The 20,307-nt window shown below is 38.0% G+C and overlaps 2 protein-coding genes across 3 annotated transcripts; one reads left to right on the top strand and one right to left on the bottom strand.

The window, feature by feature from the left end:
* Positions 1 to 1,077: 1,077 nt before the first annotated feature.
* THAP5 (THAP domain containing 5) lies at positions 1,078 to 9,112 on the bottom strand. Its single transcript, XM_043463184.1, has 3 exons — positions 8,885 to 9,112; positions 5,493 to 5,685; positions 1,078 to 4,990 (listed from the first exon to the last, which is right to left on the bottom strand). Exons 1-3 carry the CDS (start codon positions 8,962 to 8,964, stop codon positions 4,076 to 4,078), a joined length of 1,188 nt encoding a protein of 395 aa, XP_043319119.1. The 5' UTR covers positions 8,965 to 9,112; the 3' UTR covers positions 1,078 to 4,075.
* A 150-nt stretch (positions 9,113 to 9,262) lies between these two features.
* DNAJB9 (DnaJ heat shock protein family (Hsp40) member B9) lies at positions 9,263 to 13,900 on the top strand. 2 transcript variants are annotated; one of them, XM_043463182.1, is made up of 3 exons: positions 9,263 to 9,445; positions 11,262 to 11,488; positions 12,387 to 13,900. In XM_043463182.1, exons 2-3 carry the CDS (start codon positions 11,272 to 11,274, stop codon positions 12,839 to 12,841), a joined length of 672 nt encoding a protein of 223 aa, XP_043319117.1. In that variant the 5' UTR covers positions 9,263 to 9,445; positions 11,262 to 11,271; the 3' UTR covers positions 12,842 to 13,900. The 2 variants fall into 2 exon arrangements, with proteins under 2 accessions (XP_043319117.1, XP_043319118.1); XM_043463183.1 differs by lacking the exon at positions 9,263 to 9,445 and adding an exon at positions 9,473 to 10,305.
* Positions 13,901 to 20,307: the final 6,407 nt, after the last annotated feature.

Genomic DNA, 20,307 nt, shown 5'->3' with positions numbered 1-20,307 from the left:
TATACTCTTACCAATCAAAGCAGTCATACTCTTTTCCAGAAAATTGTAGAGAATTAATCTCCACCTCTTGATAATGGAGTGGTAAGGTCACACTGTGGAGAATATAGGATGAGAGATATTTTGCAGCCATATTTGGAAAAGATAACCTACTGCAGGGATGATGGACCATGGAAAAGGGTTGGTTGCAATGTAAGCTGTTCCAGTAACTATGCTAAAGAACAGAAGCTGGTGGTCAGAATGAAGAGCTTGAAGTTGACAATTTTCAAAGGGGATGCAACTACTGGAAATTACAAAGGTCTACCACTTACCATGGAAATGAGGTGGCTGAGAAGGAATGGAGGAAAAGTGCACTGGTGATGAGGTGGTCAGGCAGCCAAAAAATCAGAGGGTGGTGAATAGGTTAAAAATGATAAATGAAACAGACCATTCCTTGAAGAAAGTTTCTCTAACACAGATGTATCTTGGTCAGTATCTCCACCCTGACCCTTCTCTATAGCTTTTCCCCTGACAGTTGTGTTTTAACCCACTCACCTCATCCACAGAAAAACAAAACAGCATACTCCAAAAAAGAAAAAAGCATGTACTTGAACACCAAATTAGTTGACAGAACTGTTCAATTTAGCTAGTAATATAAAAATTCATCTGCACATCAATATTCTAACTCTTGATGCATGACTGATTTTTTTCATCAAAAGTATACAGAAAAATTTCCTGCTTGATGTTTAGATCAATGCCATGTATTATTTATGATGACATCTTTTTAAATTTGACTTACCAATCTCCTAGAAGTGAAGGCATAAAGATATACAGCTTCTTAATATCCTTTAATATCCTAGACTTAATATCCTTTCTAATTATCTGGGATAGAAAGGAGGAAAGTTTGTGGTGGGGATAGGCTTCTACAACAAAAATCAATTAAGCAGATAACTGGTAAATTGTACTGTCCACTGGAAACATAGAATGTTTCAAAGACTATATGAATATCAATATCCTTCCCTAAACATTCTCAAGGTATGAAGGACATATTTGTTAAGAAGGTTCTTTATTTTAAATAATAAGAAATTCTAAGTAGGCGAATTCAGAATATTCATCCAAACCTTTATTGAGTGAACATTACATAGTCAGTGAAGCAAAAGTGAAGCTGAGCCCTGGTGATGAAGCCAGGGATGCTCTTGTCTGCTTTTACTTCTTACTTCATCACATTACCTTCCCCCAGCCCATGTGAACACGTCTCTTTGATCCTTAAAAGCTGTATTTTCATTTATTCAATAAACACTAGAATTTTTAAAAAAAAGCATAGTCAAGTCGAACAGAAAGCCATAACATCATGATATAAAAAAAGGATGAACAAAGGCAACTATACTCCAACGAAAATGAATTTAAAAAAACGCATAAGCACTGCTACAGTGTTATAATACAAGCCCCGTAGAAACAAAGAAAAGTAATTTTGATTGGTAAAAGTTGAAATGCAGTTTTAACTGGTTGAATTTAGAGAACAAAATAAGCAGAAAGACAAAGTTAGCATGTTTGAGAAGTGCTAAGATTCCAGTATGGCTAGAACACAGGATGAACAGAATCACAGAGGATAATAAACATGATGGAAACAAGTTTTGATTTATTCTGTAGGTATTAAAGGGTGATTACCGATTTCTGAGCTAGGACAGTTAAGTGGCACACAGGTGATACAGCTAGATGTATAGTCTAGGTAAAAAACTTAACAGCAGAGTCCAGGAAGACACAAAAGCAGGAGATCCAAAATATACGTACTACTAGTTAAGAAGTTCCTATAATAATCCAAGTAAGAAATAAAGTTGGTCAAAACCCCCAAATAAAATTTAACAGTTAACTGAGTTAGGTTGGAACATTCTGAACTGAATATACAAAAGTCAAGAGTATCTTAGATACGTGTAATATAGTAATTAAAAAAAATACAATTAGTTTAAATTATTCTTGCTGCTGCTGCTAAGCTGCTTCAGTCGTGTCCAACTCTGTGCGACCCCATAGATGGCAGCCCACCAGGCTCCCCCGTCCCTGGGATTCTCCAGGGGAGGACACTGGAGTGGGTTGCCATTTCCTTCTCCAATGCATGAAAGTGAAGCTGCTCAGTCGTGTCCGACTCTTTTTTAGTGACTGTATGGACTGCAGCCTACCAGGCTCCTCCCATGGGATTCTCCAGGCAAGCGTACTGGAGTGGGTTGCCATTGTCATCTCCCAAATTATTCCTGAGTAAACTAAAAATAGAACATAATTACAATGTACAACACTTTAAAATGACTTAAAAGGGCTATTTACATTTAGAGTATGTATTTTCAATATTATCAAAATGGAACTTAAAAATAATATATCAACTTTATTAGTTATATGTACATAATTTATACAAAAATGTTAAGGATTTCCCCCACCAAGGTTATAAGGACACCTCTGATCAACTTGTTTTTATCATTAGGTGACACACATTCATATAATATTATTTTATTAGCCTAAAAAACTAAGTGAAATATGACCCCAAATAATCACCATCCACTTAGAAAAACAATTAAAATACTATCTGCTATGTAGTCAACTATTTATTGAGCACATCCTATTTTCCAGCACCAAAACACATTTACTACCTCATAGAAATAAAAAAACCATCCTTCATCTGTTTCCTACTTGTCTCCCTAAGGTCATTACCACGTGTGCGTGCTCAGTCGCGTCCAGCTCTTTGCAACTTCATGGGCTGTAGCCTGTCAGGCTACTCTGTCCAAGAAATTTTTTAGGCAAGAATACTGGAGTGGCTTGCCATTCCCTACTTCAGGGAATCTTTCCAACCCAGGGATCAACCTGCATCTCCTGCATTGGCAGGCAGATTCTTTATCATTGCACCACCTGGAAAGCCATGGTCATCACCACCTATCTATAATTTCTTTTAATAAAATACACGTAAGTGGGAAGGTATAATAATAAGTATTATTCTATTATTCTGGAATTTTAAAAGGACACAAGCACATGTTTAAAGGTTATACATTTTAAATAGATACAAACTGTTAATTCCTAAAAAATATTTAAAAAATTAACCTCATTGAAATTTTTGGTTTATAAAAATAACTTTAATTGCAGGGTGTCAAGAAGTTTAAATAACTCTGTATTATGATGGTCAGCTACATATAAGATACATATTCTTTCAAGTTTAAAGTACCTCTCCTAGGAATTAGGCTAATGGTTGATTCCTTATTTTAGTTCAACTGGAATAAAACCTAACAGGAGTATTTTCCGGTAAAATACAAAAAATATTAGTCACTCAGTCATGTCCGACTCTTTGTGACCCCACAGACTGTAGACCTCCAGGCTCCTCTGTCCATGGGATTCTCCAGGCAAGAATACTGGAGTGGGTTGCCATTCCCTTCTCCAGGGGATCTTCCCAACCCAGGGATCAAGCCTGGATCTCCTGCACTGCAGGTGGATTCCTTACTGCTTGAGCCAACAAGGAAGCTGTATAATACAAACAATTACAGCCCAAAGGTCAAGCAACACAGAATTTTGAGACGATTCCAACAGGTAATAGAAAATTCTAGCCAGCATCCACTTTTGTGTAAGTATAAGATTATCATACAGAAAACTTGTTCCATTAAAAGTATCTTCTAAAAAAGGAAGAAACTACAAAGAAACAGACTATGTAAGAGATCTAGTTAAGTGCCCTCCTTCTACAAATTAAGAGACTAGGACTCAATAAGTAACTTGTCCAAGACACATCTCAATGGTGGAATCACGACTGATTCCGGAATCTGACTTCTATTCTGGGCTCTTGTTTACCATATCTGTGTTCTCTCATTTTATGACTGAATCATATTACTTATTCACTATATTTTTAAATTTGAAAAATTAACAAGCAATGAAATGTCATCTACCCAACAACTCTCTAGTTGTTTTCAAAAAATGAGCATAACAAGAATAGGATGCAGTTCATAACATTAGAGCACTTGCTGAGCTTCACTAAGGTTAAGAACTTTACACAGGAAAAAGTTCACTTTACACAGAATTTGGTTTGGCTAACAGAAATCTTACATGAAAGCCACAAACTTGAAAACCTCTTAATCTATATCATAGTAACTTCATATGTTGTGAAATGGTTTTCTATAATCTTGACATTTTCTTCAGATAGCCAGTTTTCCTGTTTTAGCTGCCTTATAAGAGCTTCCAAAGACTTCAATCTCCCTAGAGTTTGTTGTTCCTGTAACTCAAGAAGAGTTATCTTTGAATGTAGTTTAGACACTTTCTGCCAAAGATGTTCCTTATTTATATCTTGTCTGCAGTAAGAATGCTCAATCTGTAAAACTTCTGACTCATAGTCTTCATCCTTATATGAGTCTTCAATGTCTATATCTTCTTCCATTTCCACTGTTTCTTTGGGGGCAGGTATAAAAGAATTAATTGCAGGTTTGGAATTTTCTGTAGGTACAAAAATGGCAATAACGGATTCTTTATCAGTGTTTAATTCTTCAACTGTTTGAGTAACTGTGCTGAATATGAATGGATTTTCCTGTGCTGACTTAATTTCCACAGAATTATTTGTAAAGTGTGGGCTAGCAAGATGATTAGTAGTTATTTCAATCACTTCTTGGGTTTCTAAAGGCTGCTGAATACCCTCTGAATTTGAAGTTGTCAAAGTAATAGTTGTAGAACTTAGATTCTCAAATGATGTGTGAAAACCACCTATACCCATGTCTTGGTTAACTGATGTTTGCAAGGTAGATGCTGGTTTTCTGGTATCTTCTTTAACTAGACTAAGAGTTAATATGTTATTTTGCACACTTTCTGCTTTTGGATCTGGTGGCTTTACCAAGGCAGATGATTCAAGTAATTCTGCATGTTCAGGGAGGAGATCTGTATTAACTGGATGCTTCTTTGGCTCATTTGATGAAAAAGATTCTTCTGACTTGGCTTTTAGGCATACTTCTTTCTCACTTTTCAATTTTTTCTTCTGAGATTTTTTTTTGGAAGGATCTTTCTCCTATAAAATAACATTTTTAAATTCTAAAAAAGATGTCCTTACTAGGCTTTATCCTCTTATTAGTTAGTGCTATTTCAGCATAACTTTGAGTAGTATACTGGCCAAACAAATGTATTCAGTTAAACAATGTTTTCAGTATGTAACAGCTCAAAATATATGTGAAAGCATTTTTTAAAAACATTATGCATATTCAATATATAAAGAAAAGTCTCAGATCATTCACAAGGCTAGTAAAAAAATATTAGGTCATTACTTTACATTAAAAACTTAACCTGAATTTATGTATGTGTTATCTTTGGCTCCTCTTAAGCTATGCTTCAGAATGGTTTATTAAAAAATTATCACTTTCAGTAAAAGTACACATTAGTTTTCCTTTCTCAAGTATGTGTTTTCCCAACAGTTATTTTTCACTCTCCTCCCCTCTTCCTGACTACCTGCCACCCTGCAATCTGCCACCATACTCAGCCTTAGCCCCTTCTCCCCTACTCCCTGCCTCCAATACCTGATTGTCTTCAGGCAAAGAAAATATTGTTGGAATTGCAGTTTGTTTCAAATAGCGAATACCCCATCTGATGTCAAGAGAGTCAGGAGTAAAATGGTCACTACACAGGAACTGGTATTTACTTGGAACCCATGAATCTCGTTTCATATTCTTTAACCATTTTTCAAGTCTTTCTTTGTCATGTAGAGGAAACCTGAAATTAAAAAAAGGAAAACTTTGCTATTATTTTAACAATAATGCCAGACTCCAGGCCTGTATATATAGGTAACCTAAGGGCCACAAAAACAAGACAACCATTCCTCCCATACAACAGCATCTTCATGACAACTACTGCCATATCTTCTCTGCAGCAAAGAAAGCCAAGATATGAGATGTGCAGCCAAAGCTTTTGTCTGAGAAGACTGGTTTATAAAACATAACTCAGGGTCCCTTCAAGTAAAACATATATGTTACTACAAGGATAAATCTATTCATATTTTCTCTGGATTATGTTTCTTTTTCATTCTGTTGTATAGTCTGTAGAACTAGTGAAGAGTTTTGTTAACTAAAATTTCCTATTCAAATATATTTCATAGTAATATAACAAATCAAACCGTTTCCTGTCTATAAGAAGCATTAAACCTAAGGCTTTCATATTAATATTTTTAAAATAAGGGTATGTTAATTCAAAAAATGGTTTAGCTAACATAAAAAGAATACTATATCTTATAAAACTACTAATATTCCATTCTCTTTACTGGAATCAGCCTCAATTCCAACCATCTGTAATCTAGTCCAACATTTCTAGTCTTCTTTAACCAGTGGATTGGGAACTCTGAAATTCAAGTATTCAAGTTCTGAAAGAGAACTAAGCATGTTAAGAGGGCAGACTCATATTTTATAACAGGAAACAAATAGAAAAGACAGAGAAAGGCAAGACAGCTCTTTATACGTGTTGTTCCTGTACCAAATAGTCTGGATATTCAGAGCTGGCTCTAACACACTACACCATGTTTTAGGGTAAAATTTGGACTTGCTGCAGAATTTGACAGAAAACTTTATTCTACCAGTGTAAACAGGTTTGAATTAAACTGTATTAAATAACAGTGATTCACACATCTTTTGAAGATTTTATAGGAACACAGTCCAAGACACATACTAGATAATAATTTCCTATTTTTAAAAAGCAGTAAAAGGTTCTCATACAAGAAGCAGCTGTTATACATTCCTCCCAATCACAACCATTTATGCTTTGTAGTGCAAGATCTTATAAAAAAATAAATATTGTTAACTTAGTAAGATGCTAGATGAAAAGAGCCTGGGTGCTTGGCAGGAAATAATTTTTAACCCAGATATCGTTCCATAGAAAAATCAGATTATCTGCTTTTGGAAGGTTTTTACCATTGATACGATATTCATACACAGTTTGAAAAGTTTTTAACCTTACATATATCAATAACTTACAAATATGATAAGCATAATAAGAAAAGGCATTTCATGGCAAAAAGAATTTTACTTTCAGAGGACTTAGAATAATCACTGGTATAAACTGAGCACTATATTCATTGAATTTTCTAATTAATATAAATTTATTTTCCAGTACGCTACAGTGTTAGTAAGAAAATTCTCCAAGTTGGATGCTATTAGGGGACTGAAACTAACTCAATTTTTATTTTGCAGATTACACATGAAATTTTAAAAAGTCAATAAAAAGTTCCATTTTCAGTAAATTCACATTTTGAAGAATAAAAATTTATAATTGACTTTCTATGGCATTATTATTTTTCCCTCCTTAAAAATAATAACTATGCAGTCCACAAGACTGAAGAAGTCCGAGGTTATGAGCCCCACAAATCCAAGGCCAAATAAATATGGGAAATATAGTGTTAAGTTCAACATGATTCTTTGCTACAAACCTCCTCAGAGCCAGTGACATTCATATACCAGAGTATGTTTATCCCCCTAAAATATCTCTGCAACCTGTGGAAGGGCTTCAAGGAAGATAATTCTGGAAATATGGCACATAGTGCAAATCATTCAGAGTTATCAGTTTTTTGTTTTTTTTTCATTAGGTAAGATAATGGAAAGCAAGAGTCATTACTGAACGATGAGCTTTAGGTCTAAAGTCAAAAAAGCTTCACAAAATAGCTAGTGAAACTTCTAAAAAACTTAAAGACACTCACATTAGAGCTAAATTATTTAGAATTCCATGGACAGAGGAGCCTGGTGGGCTACAGTCCAAGGGTCGCAAAAAGTCGGACACGACTGAGCGACGAACACTTTCACATAAGAAATAAAGAAAATTATAGAATAGTCTAAACACGTTGATTTTTCAGAAACACGAAGCATGTTATGAATGCCAAGTGCTATTTTATGTTTTTAGACGCTACGTGTGAATTCGGTACTATTAACGTGTCCACTTTACAGACGGAAGGTCTTAGGTAGCAGGGTTAAATAATTTACAGGTCGTTCACCTACAAAGTGATGGAGCCAGGATTTGAACCTAGATCTGGCTTTGGAGCCGTGTCTCTTACTAGTAAGTAGTACACAATACTTCTTCCCTATTGTTCCAAATAAAAATGAGCACTTTTGGGGTTCCACAAAAAAATATTTCGTGGCTATAGTTATTTGGAATACAAACAGTAATTTAGAATAAAGTGGTATATTCCCTACTTCTCCAGAGTTCACTTTCTGCCACTTCAATTTTAGGAAAGTTAGGTCTAACAGGTATTAGGGCCCAAACAAATTTTCCGCTTTTACGAAATAAAAGCAATTGTTTCCTCGCTTCGGAAAGGCTTCCTAGGAACGCTCTACGTTGGGAGAGCGGGGAAAACCTGTTAGCCCTTACCTACCTGCTCTCTGTACGAATGAAGAATTATCTAGAGCCCTGAGCAGGTGACAGATTATAATTCCTCCTCTGCCACAAAACTTTCAAGGTAAGTTACCTGATCTTTTCTGAAAAGCCTCAGTTTTCTCACAAGAAAATGGAATAACATCTACGCGACCTAACTCACAGGAGGTGTAAGATAACCTGGAGGGCACCTTCCCATTCGGCACGTTTGATGCATCTGAAGTGATTAGTGTTCCCAAAGAAATGAGGTCAGGGGAGGTGGGGAAATGCTCTAAAACCAGAAGCATCGCTCAAACTTTACCGCTTAAAATGCCCTATTAACACCCCCACCAGATCCCTAAACCTCGCCACACGCCCAGCGTCCTCCCTAGAAATATCAGAACATTTCCAGATAGACTCAACTCGCGCCTTTGCCCCCTCCTCCTGCGCAGAAATCAAACACTCCCGGAGAACCGAGGACAAATTTACGGAGCAGACAGGAGGGACGCCAAACCCTAACCCCATATGGCACGGGACTGCGACCCAAAGGCAAGCTGAAGCTTCCGCGTTAGGGGCAACTTACGGGTAAAAACTAAGCTTCCGCTCTTTATTATTTCGTCCCCGGCGGTTCTTACAGCAAATCGCTGCGCAATAGCGGGGCATCGCTGCCGCGTAGCCACAGGAGACCCGAGCCGCCAAGGGGCGCAGGCGGGGCTTCCTCACCGAGGCGGGGCTGCAGGTCCTTGGCCCCCGAGGTACCGCGCCTGCGCCAGGCGCGGTGGACTGGGAAGACTCGGCAACTCTGAACTCACTTCCCTTTCCGCCGGCTTCGGCTCAGCCCTTTCGGGGGTTGGAGCCGGAAGTGACGCATGGGCTGATCAGCAACAACAGTTTTCCACGTGCGCGTAGGGCGCCAGGGTCAGGTGGGGAGGCGGGAGCCAATAGGAAAGCGTTTCGTGTAGGTCTTCTCCTGAGGTGTAGGCGCCCGCAGCTACCCGCCAGCCAGTGGGGAGCGGGCTGTGCGGGAACGCGGCTGCAAGAGGAGTGTGAGGTCGGCGGACGGGAGGCAGTGGGCGCGTATCGGCTCACGGAAGCTGCTGAGGCCGGGGTGAAGGCCGAGCAGAGCGGCCGTGTGGAGTCGCTGGTTAGTGTCCCGGTTAGGAGCAGCAGCAGCCGGAGGTTGCGGACGACAGACGAGGCCGAGGTCTCGGGGAGGGGGTTTAGGCCTCGGTGTCCGCTACGATCGCAGCTAGGGCTTCGGGCTGCCCGGTGTTCTTGAGGAAAAGAGTAGGGGAAAGGCAGAAACAGCGTAGTGCGATTTGTCGTGGGGTTGTGCCGCTGGCTTTTTCGGGCGTCAGGCAGCTCCTCTCACGGCCGGACCCCGGGTGGGACCCCGAGCCCTACAAGCCAACGGCTACATCTGGTCTGCTGGGGCGAGTATGGGTGAGGGCTGACGGTTTAGGCCGAGCAGTCACCGGCTCTGGGGAGAGAGACCCACGGGACTGCTCGCCGGGTCCCTCTTAGGAATGAGGAGTCAGTTTAAGGCAGTCAGTCTTCTAGGAAAGTATGGCATATTCACCTTGAAACTGTGAAATGAAGTTATTAAACCAGGAAGGTACCTCTCTGCCAGTGTTAGACCCGCCCTTTGGCTAGAGAACGGCCTCAGTACATGCTCGGTTTGTGTTCGTTTAACCAGGAGTTTGTACTTGATCCTTGATACCCGTGACTGTGACTAACTCTGGAAAGAAGTGATCTGTCTGCTAATTACGCTCCAAACGGGCCACAGGAGAGGAAGGCAGGCGGTTTCCACAAACCAGAGTGCCTTTCGTCAGCCGTGTTATGTCATCTTAGGTTTTTAAGCTCTCTTATATTCAAAAAACAGGATCAATTCTTTTTGAATCGCGAACCATTTAATCTGTAGTCTCGAGAATTTCAAGTTGTATTCCAGGTGGAAACTTCATTGAGGTTAGAGAAATACTTTAATGACTCCTGAGAAGTTTGAAAGTAAGTTTACCTTATCTGTAGTACAAACTATGAAATTTCTTTCTTTTTTTTTTTTTTTGGCACCCTTAGCAGAAATCCTAAATTTTGTTAATTACGAGTTTTAAACAAAACATGAGATCTTAGTTTTTTTTTTAATAGATTACATTTTGTTGTGTTGAGGTGTCAATATTATTGTGATATTGAGATTCTCTAAGTGCAATCCTTGGCTCCTTTTACCGAAATGAAAACTGAAAATTTCTTTGTTGCTGTTCAGTCACTAAGTTGTGTCGGACTCTTTTGACACTCCGTGGACTGTCGCTGTCTAGGCTTCTCTTTGCCCATAGGATTTTCCAGGCAAGAATTCTGGTGTGGGTTGCCATTTTCTTCTCCGGGGATCTTCCCGACCCAGGAATTGAACCTGCGTATTCTGCTTGGCAAGCTGATTCTTTACCACTGAGCCATCTGGGAAGCTTATTTCTTAGGGAGGGAAAATTACTGCTAATTTAGACATACGGGGCTATTTACCTTGGTAATGAACTTTTTTCCCGATAAATTTTTTTAAACTCCTTTAGAATATACATTCTTGAAGATTACGATTCTTTCAAAAAGTATTTTGATTTTCCATCCTTTTTACAAGGCTTGCATGTAGTGAGGCTTTGATAGTAACTGATCAAATAGCAGTTGTTGAATATTTTTGTATCTAGTATGTTTATGGCCAGAGTGTTAGTGGAAAGGCAAAGCCATGAAAGATTTTTCTCAATTTGGTTGAATTATATTTGCTTTCAAGATTAGTACCAATTTACGGAGTGTAAAGCCTGTACAAATGAAATAACAGGGAAACAAGTACAAGATACATTATATATGCTTAACATTTTGGTACTGCATTAGTGTACTTTAAATCCTAAAAACTCATTCAGTTCCTTTTAAAAGAAAAACCTAAAGATTAGTTCCATAATTTTTTTTCTTTTCTTTTTTAGGATATTAGAAATGGCTACTCCCCAATCAGTTTTCATCTTTGCAATCTGCATTTTAATGATAACTGAATTAATTTTGGCTTCCAGAAGTTACTATGATATCTTAGGTGTGCCAAAGTCTGCCTCAGAGCGCCAAATCAAGAAGGCCTTTCACAAGTTGGCCATGAAATACCATCCTGATAAAAATAAGAGCCCTGATGCTGAAGCAAAATTCAGAGAGATTGCAGAAGGTATGTAAATGACTATCTCCAAGATCTCAAAGGTATTAAGTAGTAAAGGAGAATGATAGGTAAGAAGTTTGTATGCATTTGAAGGTTTTGTGGGAGATGAGAGGTAAAGTGGGATGTATACTTAAATGTAGTGAGAGTCTCAAGGCTGTTTTCTTATAACATTTTGATCCTGGATGTATGGAAGTATATACTTTTTTGGGCATTCAGATCTAAAAATGTTGAAAGTGTACTTTATAAAATCGCTTATTGTTTCTATGTTAGAAGGAATTTTAGATAGCTCAAATTTAAAATTTTTATGAAGTATGGAGATTAAATATAAAACTATTGAGCATAAAAAAATGCCGGTTTTTTTTTCCTTCTTCACTTGGTCTACATCTCAAAGCCACATTTGTCTTTAAAGGAAAAGTGTTAAAACAAGTTTTGACTTAATACTAATTCTGAAACAGATTGCATCTCCTGAGCATTCAGTAGTTAATGTCGGGTGGTGGTAACTGGGAGTTGGAGTTAAATGTTTACTTCAACTAGTAAGGAGGTGAAAAATCTGAATTCCTCTTAATTTGCTCATTAAATTATTTAATGCAAGCAGTGATTTTACACAAATAGTATGAAGAATAACTCTGAAATTGTTGCCCATATAATTCTTTTTAGTAATGGTAGCATTTATTTAACATTTATTGTATAGATACTAGAGGCAGGTATTGTGCTTACTGCTGATAGCATACAGTGGATAAGACAAAAAGTCTCTTCCTTTTGTGACTCTTAACTTTACTGTTATGCTTGTAGGCTTTGGTTTTATTTGTGCTGTGAAATCTTTTCATAAAATAGATAAATTTAAAAGGTTTGGACATATGTAATTTTGTTTCTTTTCAGTTACTAAAGTATTTTTATTTCTTTTCAGCATATGAAACTCTCTCAGATGCTAATAGGCGAAAAGAATATGATACACTTGGACATAATGCTTTTACTAGTGGTAAAGGACAAAGAGCTAGTGGAAGTCCTTTTGAGCACTCATTTAACTTCAATTTTGATGACTTATTTAAGGACTTTGATTTTTTTGGTCAAAACCAAAATACTCGGTCGAAGAAGCATTTTGAAAATCACTTCCAGACACGCCAGGATGGTTCCAGTAGACAAAGGCACCATTTCCAGGAGTTTTCTTTTGGAGGTGGTTTGTTTGATGACATGTTTGAAGATATGGAGAAAATGTTTTCTTTTAGTGGTTTTGACACCACCAACAATGGACATACAGTACAGACTGAAAATAGATTTCATGGATCTAGCAAGCACTGTAGGACTGTCACTCAACGAAGAGGAAATATGGTTACTACATACACTGACTGTTCGGGACAGTAGTTGGTTCTTTTTCTGTTCTCATTAAACCCAATTAGTTGACTCCTCTTCAGTATCTTTGATGCAGAAAGAATTTTTTTGTGAACTATTTTGAGAAGTGCATGATTTCACTTAACTTAACATAGCTATTAAGTATATTTAAATTGTTTTTGACAATTCAGCAACATTTAATTAGGATACCAATAGCTAATTAATTTCCCTGATTAGACAAGTTTCTTTAAAAAAAGATATTATAATTCTGCCTGGTCTTTTTTTATCTACTTGTCCTTGGGCTTATTAACATGACCAGTTTCATTACCAAGGAAAGAATTGAGTTTGCCTGATAAATATTTAAAGGTTAAAGTTTAAAAGTTATTCTACATTTAAATTGTGTGAACATGAATGATTCTTTTGGAGTGAAGCTTTTGCTAAATTAAAATTGCATGCTCTGTAGCATCTCTGACTTAGGTTGCAAAATGTATGTGAAACTGTATAATTCAGTTTTTCAGCAAAGGATGGCAAGCAGTATCTTGTTTAATTTCCACTGAAAACTTGAGAAAAATATGGTTTAATATTTACCACAGAACCATGCGGAAGAATTGGAAAAGGAAATGATTGTGTTGCTCATAGTCTTTAAGACCAAAAGAAGGTTGAAAACTTAAGAAATATTGCCAAGAGATTGTTACCTGTTTGATCCCTGGCTAATGATTTTGTAGTGTTGAAGTCATAGCTGCTTTACACATCTTTTCACATTTCTTTCTTAGTTGTTGGCCCTCTAGGTCTTAGTGTGGATTTATGTATTTGTTTGTATGTGTGGTTTTTCTTCTCTGCACTCATCTTTAGAGATTGACTAATACCTCATTCTGTTTATAAAAACAGTAATTTCTGTGCAACCTTATTATGTGCAATATTTTTAAATCCTAAGAAATGTGTGCTTTTGTTTTCAGATGGACTTATTTCTTTAGTTCTGCACTTGTTCCATGTTGTACTCCATATGAGTACTAATCCTATGGATACATATTAAAACTAGCAAATATCTCATACAGCTTTGTGAGTGAGAGAAATACAATATTTACAATATGATCTCTGTTGTCATTTTATTCTTAAAAGTTTATTCTGCAGTTCTGAGGGTATATAAGCAATTGAGCTGCTAATACTGATCATAGACCGTATTCTAGAAGTTTGAAGATTTTGTTAATTGTGGTATATTTGCTTGCTAGGAGCAAGTATTCGTGCCACTGGTTCTTTCCTCTTCAGGCCTGATTGGGAAAAAGCAGACTGCATGAATCTATATTTGTTAGTAATCATCCTTAATTTGAAATCTGTGAAGAAAAGGAATGTATTTATATACCTTTATTAGTTCCTAAAAGTTATACATACTACTTTCATTTGATGATAAGAAAATCGCCTGCCTTGAATTTTGGTCTAAAAATTTTCTGTGGCCTATTAAACAGAACAAGTGAGGCAAAAAAAAGGCAAAAGACTTCAAATCACAAACATGAAGGATTATTTTACCTGGTTTTAAACATTTATTTGAACCCCCTTCCCCCCTTTTTTTTTAAACCTCCCATTTGGCTCTTTGGCATACTTTTTGCAAGGGAAAATGCACGATGAGTCATACACACTTAAGATAACAAGCTAAATATAAAGAAAGATGCTTAGATAATCTATAGGGGTGTGTGTGTGAGTAATTAGCTGTGTAAGCAACTAGAAATTAGACCAGTAATCAGTTTCCTCCGTAATTTAAGGGTTTTTTTCTTTATAGTTTGTATAGGTTGAATGTGCAAAGAGAATGGTGAACTCCTGTAATTATACGATGACCAATGTGATAGCTTAATCTATACTCCTTATATAAGTCAAAACAAAATCTGTCACTTTTTTTCCCTCTACATAAAATAGTAACATCAAATGACTTTATGTTTTTCTGGAGCTAACGTGTAATTCTTCAAGTTTTTGGGATAGAGTATGTCTTGCATTAGGTACTGTAGTGCCTGTGGTAGGTGTGAAGTTCTTTTGGTGCTCTAAATTGGTAGGCAGTTTTGTGTTCTAAATTTCAGATCCAATTCTGAGATCAGTTCCTTGAAAATTTAGGTTGCCTAAGGTCAACTAAGAATTTGTACTTTCATGAAGTAGTTATTTTAATTTTTCAAAATAAAAGCTCACTGGGGGAAAATGAGACCACTGTTGAACAGAATACAGAAATTTGTATCAGCAGTAGGTTTCTCAAGTTTATATTGTTCATGTTAATGCTGGCACCTTTAGTTCCATGTGACATATTGAATAAAGTCAGTCATGGTTGTTTCCTGCCTTGGTTCCAATGACAAAATATAATGAAGCCATAGTTCAGTTCAGTCGCTCAGTCGTGTCCGACTCTGCGACCCCATGGACTGCAGCATGCCGGGCTTCCGTGTCCATCACCAACTCCCAGAGCTTGCTCAAATTCAGCGTCCATCAAGTTGTTGATGCCATCTAAACATCTCATCCTCTATCGTCCCCTTCTTCTGCCTTCAATCTTTCCCAGCATCAGGGTCTTTTCAAATGAGTCAGTTCCTCGCATCAGGTGGCCAAAGTATTGGAGTTTCAGCATCAGTCCTTCCAATGAATATTCAGGACTGATTTCCTTTAGGATGTACTGGTTGGATCTCCTTGAGGTCCAAGGGACTGTCAAGAGTCTTTTCCAACACCACAGTTCAAAAGCATCAATTCTTCGGTGCTCAGCTTTCTTTATAGTCCAACTTTCACATCCCTACATGACTACTGGAAAGACCATAGCTTTGACTAGACGGACCTTTGTTGGCAAAGTAATGTCTCTATTTTTTAATATGCTGTCTAGGTTGGTCATAGCTTTTCTTCCCAAGAGTAAGTGTCTTTTAATTTGATGGCTGCAGTCACCATCTGCAGTGATTTTAGAGCTCCCCAAAATAAAGTTGCTTATTTTCATTCTCCACTTCCCATGAAGTGATGGGACCGAATGCCATGAACTTAGTTTTCTGAATGTTGAGTTTTAAGCCAACTTTTTCACACTCTCATTTTCATCAAGAGGCTGTTTAGTTCTTCGCTTTCTGCCCTAAGAGTGGTGTCATCTGCATATCTGAGGTTACTGATATTGCTCCCAGCAATTGTCCAGCTTGTGTTTCATCCAGCCTGGCGTTTCACATGATGTACTCTGTATATAAGGTAAATAAGCAGGTAACAATATACAGCCTTGAGTACTCCTTTCCTGATTTGGAACCAGTCTGTTGTTCCATGTCCAGTTGTAACTGTTACTTCTTGACCTGTGTACATGTTTCTCAAGAGGCATGTAAGATGGTCTGGTTTTCCCATCTCTTTCAGAATTTTCCACAGTTTATTGTGATCCACACAGTCAAAGGCTTTGGCGTAGTCAATAAAACAGAAGTAGATGTTTTTCTGGAACTTCCTTGCTTTTTCAAGGATCCAACGGATGTTAGCAATTTGATTTCTGGTTCCTCTACCTTTTTCTAAATCCAGCTTGAATATCAAAGTTCACGGTTCACGTACTGTTGAATCCTGGCTTGGACAATTTTGAGCATTACTTTGCTAGCGTGTGAGATGAGTGCAATTGTGCAGTAGTTTAAACATTCTTTGGCATTGCCCTCTTTGGAGTTGGAATGAAAATTGATCTTTTCCAGTCCTGTGGCCACTGCTGAGTTTTCCAAATTTGCTGGCATATTGAGTGCAGCACTTTCACAGCATCATCTTTCAGGATTTGAAATAGCTCAACTGGAATTCCATCACCTCCACTAGCTTTTTTCGTAGTGATCCTTCCTAAGGCCCACTTGACTTTGCACTCCAGGATGTCTGGCTCTAGGTGAGTGATCACACCATTGTGATTATCTGGGTCATGAAGATCTTTTTTGTACAGTTCTGTGTATTCTTGCCACCTCCTCTTTATATCTTCTGCTTCTGTTAGGTCCATACCATTTCTGTCCTTTATTGAGCCCATCTTTGCATGAAATGTTCCCTTGGTATCTCTAATTTTCTTGAAGAGATCTCTAGACTTTCCCATTCTATTATTTTTCTCTATTTCTTTGCACTGATTACTGAGGAAGGCTTTCTTATCTCTCCTTGCTATCCTTTGGAAGTCTGCATTCGAATGGGTATATCTTTCATTTTCTCCTTTGCCTTTAGCTTCTCTTCTTTTCTCAGCTATTTGTAAGGTCTCCTCCGACAACCATTTTGCCTTATGCATTTTTCTCTTGAAGATGGTCACTGCCTCCTGTACAATGTCACAAACCTCAGTCCATAGTTCTTCAGGCACTCTATCAGATCTAATCTAAATGAAGCCATGAACATGCTTATAACATAAAAGAACATCCAGGAGTTTTGAGGCATGATATAAAAGAAAGGGTATAAAGCAAACAGGTTGAATTGAGAGAGAGGTAAATCCGAGAACCATAGTTAAGGTATCCTGGAGAAGCTTTTAAGTGTCAGATTTTTAGTGAAGAAATGGGCCAGAGCTCAACTATGTTAATTCATTGAAGAGCTTCATTGGGAACCCTTGCCCTTTTTCATTCAGGTAAACTGTTGACAGCTTTTTCTTAAGGTCAGAGACTCAGTGTAGTCTTCAAAGAAAAAGATTATTTCTGGGCAGGCTCCACAGTTGTGGGCATTGAGATGACATGATAGGTTGAACAGAGGTGAATTTTTACTCGGTGGTGGAGAGGGTGGTGGTGAGTAATACTAACACTCCACTCCCAGAGTAAATAAAACCATATTTTGACGTGTAGGGAGCAATAATTTCTGCATCCTGATTAAATACTTAACTGCAGTTGCCTGCAGGTTGAAATGCCCTGACAACTTACAAGAAACGATAGCTCCTATTGAAAAAGGAGCTGTAATGCAGGCATACGTTACTGCTGAAGAAACTGATTTTCTCATCTATCTGTGCAAATTGAATTCCTTCATAAACACATACATATGATCAAGGAATTCAGGCATTTAAGGAAAACCAATGGTAGGGAATAGAAGCCTGGACATCCAACCCTGTATTTACTGGTTGTCTGTGTAGGCCTCATTGAGAAGGTGAATTTGCAGACTTGAGTTATGTGTGTGAAAGATGGAAGCGTGTAACAAGTTCTAGGAAAAGTGGAGAATCCAATATAGCTGGAGGTCACAGATAAGGCAGAGTAGTTGGAGATGAGTCTATAAAGATAGTGAGGTAGGTGGGCAGGACAGATCCTGCAGGGCTTTGTCAGCCTTTGTAAAGATTTGGAATGTGATAGCTGAGTTTTGAGCAAATAAATGACTATCTTTCATAGATTTTAGAAGGATCATACTGGCTGCTGTGTTGATAGTAGACTATAGATGGGCAATGGTGGAATAGAGAGACTAGTTAGACTATTTCCATATTCCTGGATGAGAAATTAATGCAGCTCACATACTGCAGTGGGAATGGGTTGGAAGTGGTTGCCAGTAGGATTTGCTTAACAACTGGATACAGGCATGAAAGAGGATAAAAAGATTATTCCAAGCTTAGTGTTTAGAGAACCAGAAGGACAGTTGTTAGCTTAAGATGGGGAAAGCTGCAAGAAGACATTTAAGGGGAAAGATGGGAAGTTCAGTTGGATATACCAATTTTGAAATAATGTATATACAGGGTTAGAGATAGGCCTGGAATTTGGAGAGAGCTGAGCTGAAGGTGCATATTTCTGAATTGTCAAAATATAGGGAATATTTTAAACCATGAATCTAAATTAAATCACCAAGGGAATATTTATAGATATAAAAAGAAACAATCCATGAACTGAGCCCTCAAGTGCTCTAAAATTAAAGGCAAACAGCCCCTCTTAATACACAAAGATATCTCAGAAGAGGCAGCCAGTGAGTTAGGAGTTTTGTGTCTTGGGAGAAAGTGAAAAAAAGTTTATCAAGAAGTAGAAAATGGGGCTTCCCTAGTAGCTCAGCTGAGAAGGCAATGGCAACCTGCTCCAGTTCTCTTGCCTGGAAACTCCCATGGACGGAGGAGCCTGGTAGGCTGCAGTCCATGGGGTCGCGAAGAGTCAGACACGACTGAACGACTTCACTTTCACTTTGCACTTTCCTGCATTGGAGAAGGAAATGGCAACCCACTCCAGTGTTCTTGCCTGGAGAATCTCAGGGACAGAGGAGCCTGGTGGGCTGCCGTCTATGGGGTCGCAGAGTCAGACATGACTGAAGCGACTTAGCAGCAGCTGCAGCTAGTAGCTCAGAGGTGAAGAATCTGTCTGCCAATGCAGGAGAAACAGGTTTGATCCCTGATCTAGGAAGATCCTGCATGCCACAGAGCAACAAAGCCCGTGTGCCACAACTATTGAGCCTGTGCTCCAGAGCCTGGGAGTCACGTGCCAGCCTCAGTAGTTGCAGCACGGGGGCTCAGGAGCTGCAGGCCGCAGGCTCTAGGGCACACAGTCTCAGCAGTGTTGCTTGAGGGCCCTAGAGCTCATGGCGGTAGTTGTGGCACTCGGGCTTAGTTGCCCCATATGGAATCCATGTCCCCTGCATAGGCAGGTGGATTCTTAACCACTGCACCACCAGGGAAGCCCCACCATTAGAGATTTTTAAAGAAGATTGGGCTTTTCTCTTTGTACTCCGAAATGATAGCTGAAGTTTTGAGTTAGGAACCAACCTCGTCTTAAATGTTATAGAACCTTGGCATTGGTAGGTTTAATGTTTGTGACTTCAGCTATTTGGGACAGACTCCAAATTTCTATAATATAAGAATTTGTGATTTTTTGAGGTGTAAAATGGAATTCCATACCATGCTAGTGTATTACTAAGTAGTAAGTAGATCTAGCCACCTATCCAATATCTACAAATCAAAATATCTTTGAATAGTTCGTATTTATCATTATGTAGGCATATAAGAAGGAAATCATATGCTAATGGCATTCACTAAATTAAATAGAAGTCTCCTTCTTCAAAGTTGAGGCTATTGTATTCTTTTTCATGTGAAGATTGGTTGTTACCATGATTCATTTACCTGATCAAATCTTTTGCACCCACTGCTTTCTATTCTGCCCCATCCTCCTCTGTCAAACCTCACTTTCCCTCATTTATTTGAATACCTGTTTTGAATTTTAACTACTGGCCTGGAGAGAGTCAAATCTACACCTGCCAACTCATTGTTTTCACCTTCCCCCCACCAATCTATGCTGCTGACATCTCAAAGAAGCCCATGGTAGTCTTTTTTGGGTTATGACACATTATATAATTATCACTCACTAAATTAGCAGCTTAAAATAAAAAACTTTCCACTATTTAGTTTTTTAAACATAATTTCTTATTATTCAAATATAATTTCAAGTAATAATGATCACTTGAAAAATTACATGAATGATTACATATATTAGAGAAAAGTCATTAAAATCATTCCCTGGTATTTTACAGTTTACTTTTAATGACAATGAAATATATTAATATGTTGGTATTATTAAAAGAGCAATAACATTTTCTTGTTTTGAATGAAGTTTACTATTTTCTACATCATGTTT

The sequence above is a fragment of the Cervus canadensis genome, chromosome 3 (genome assembly GCF_019320065.1).
Source record: "Cervus canadensis isolate Bull #8, Minnesota chromosome 3, ASM1932006v1, whole genome shotgun sequence".
NCBI classification, from domain to species: domain Eukaryota; kingdom Metazoa; phylum Chordata; class Mammalia; order Artiodactyla; family Cervidae; genus Cervus; species Cervus canadensis.
The sequence above is the reverse complement of the archived record's forward strand: the minus strand, read 5'-3'. Positions and strand labels throughout refer to the sequence as shown.

Excerpts from the sequence above, each read along its gene's own strand:
- THAP5 (XM_043463184.1), bottom strand. The coding sequence starts at position 8,964 with ATGCCCCGCTATTGCGCAGCGATTTGCTGTAAGAACCGCCGGGGACGA. Across the intron at positions 5,686-8,884 it reads CGGAAGCTTAGTTTTTACCC|GTTTCCTCTACATGACAAAG; the intron begins GTAAGTTGCCCC and ends TTTTAATTTCAG. Across the intron at positions 4,991-5,492 it reads CTTTGCCTGAAGACAATCAG|GAGAAAGATCCTTCCAAAAA; the intron begins GTATTGGAGGCA and ends GTTATTTTATAG.
- DNAJB9 (XM_043463182.1), top strand. The coding sequence starts at position 11,272 with ATGGCTACTCCCCAATCAGTTTTCATCTTTGCAATCTGCATTTTAATG. Across the intron at positions 11,489-12,386 it reads ATTCAGAGAGATTGCAGAAG|CATATGAAACTCTCTCAGAT; the intron begins GTATGTAAATGA and ends ATTTCTTTTCAG.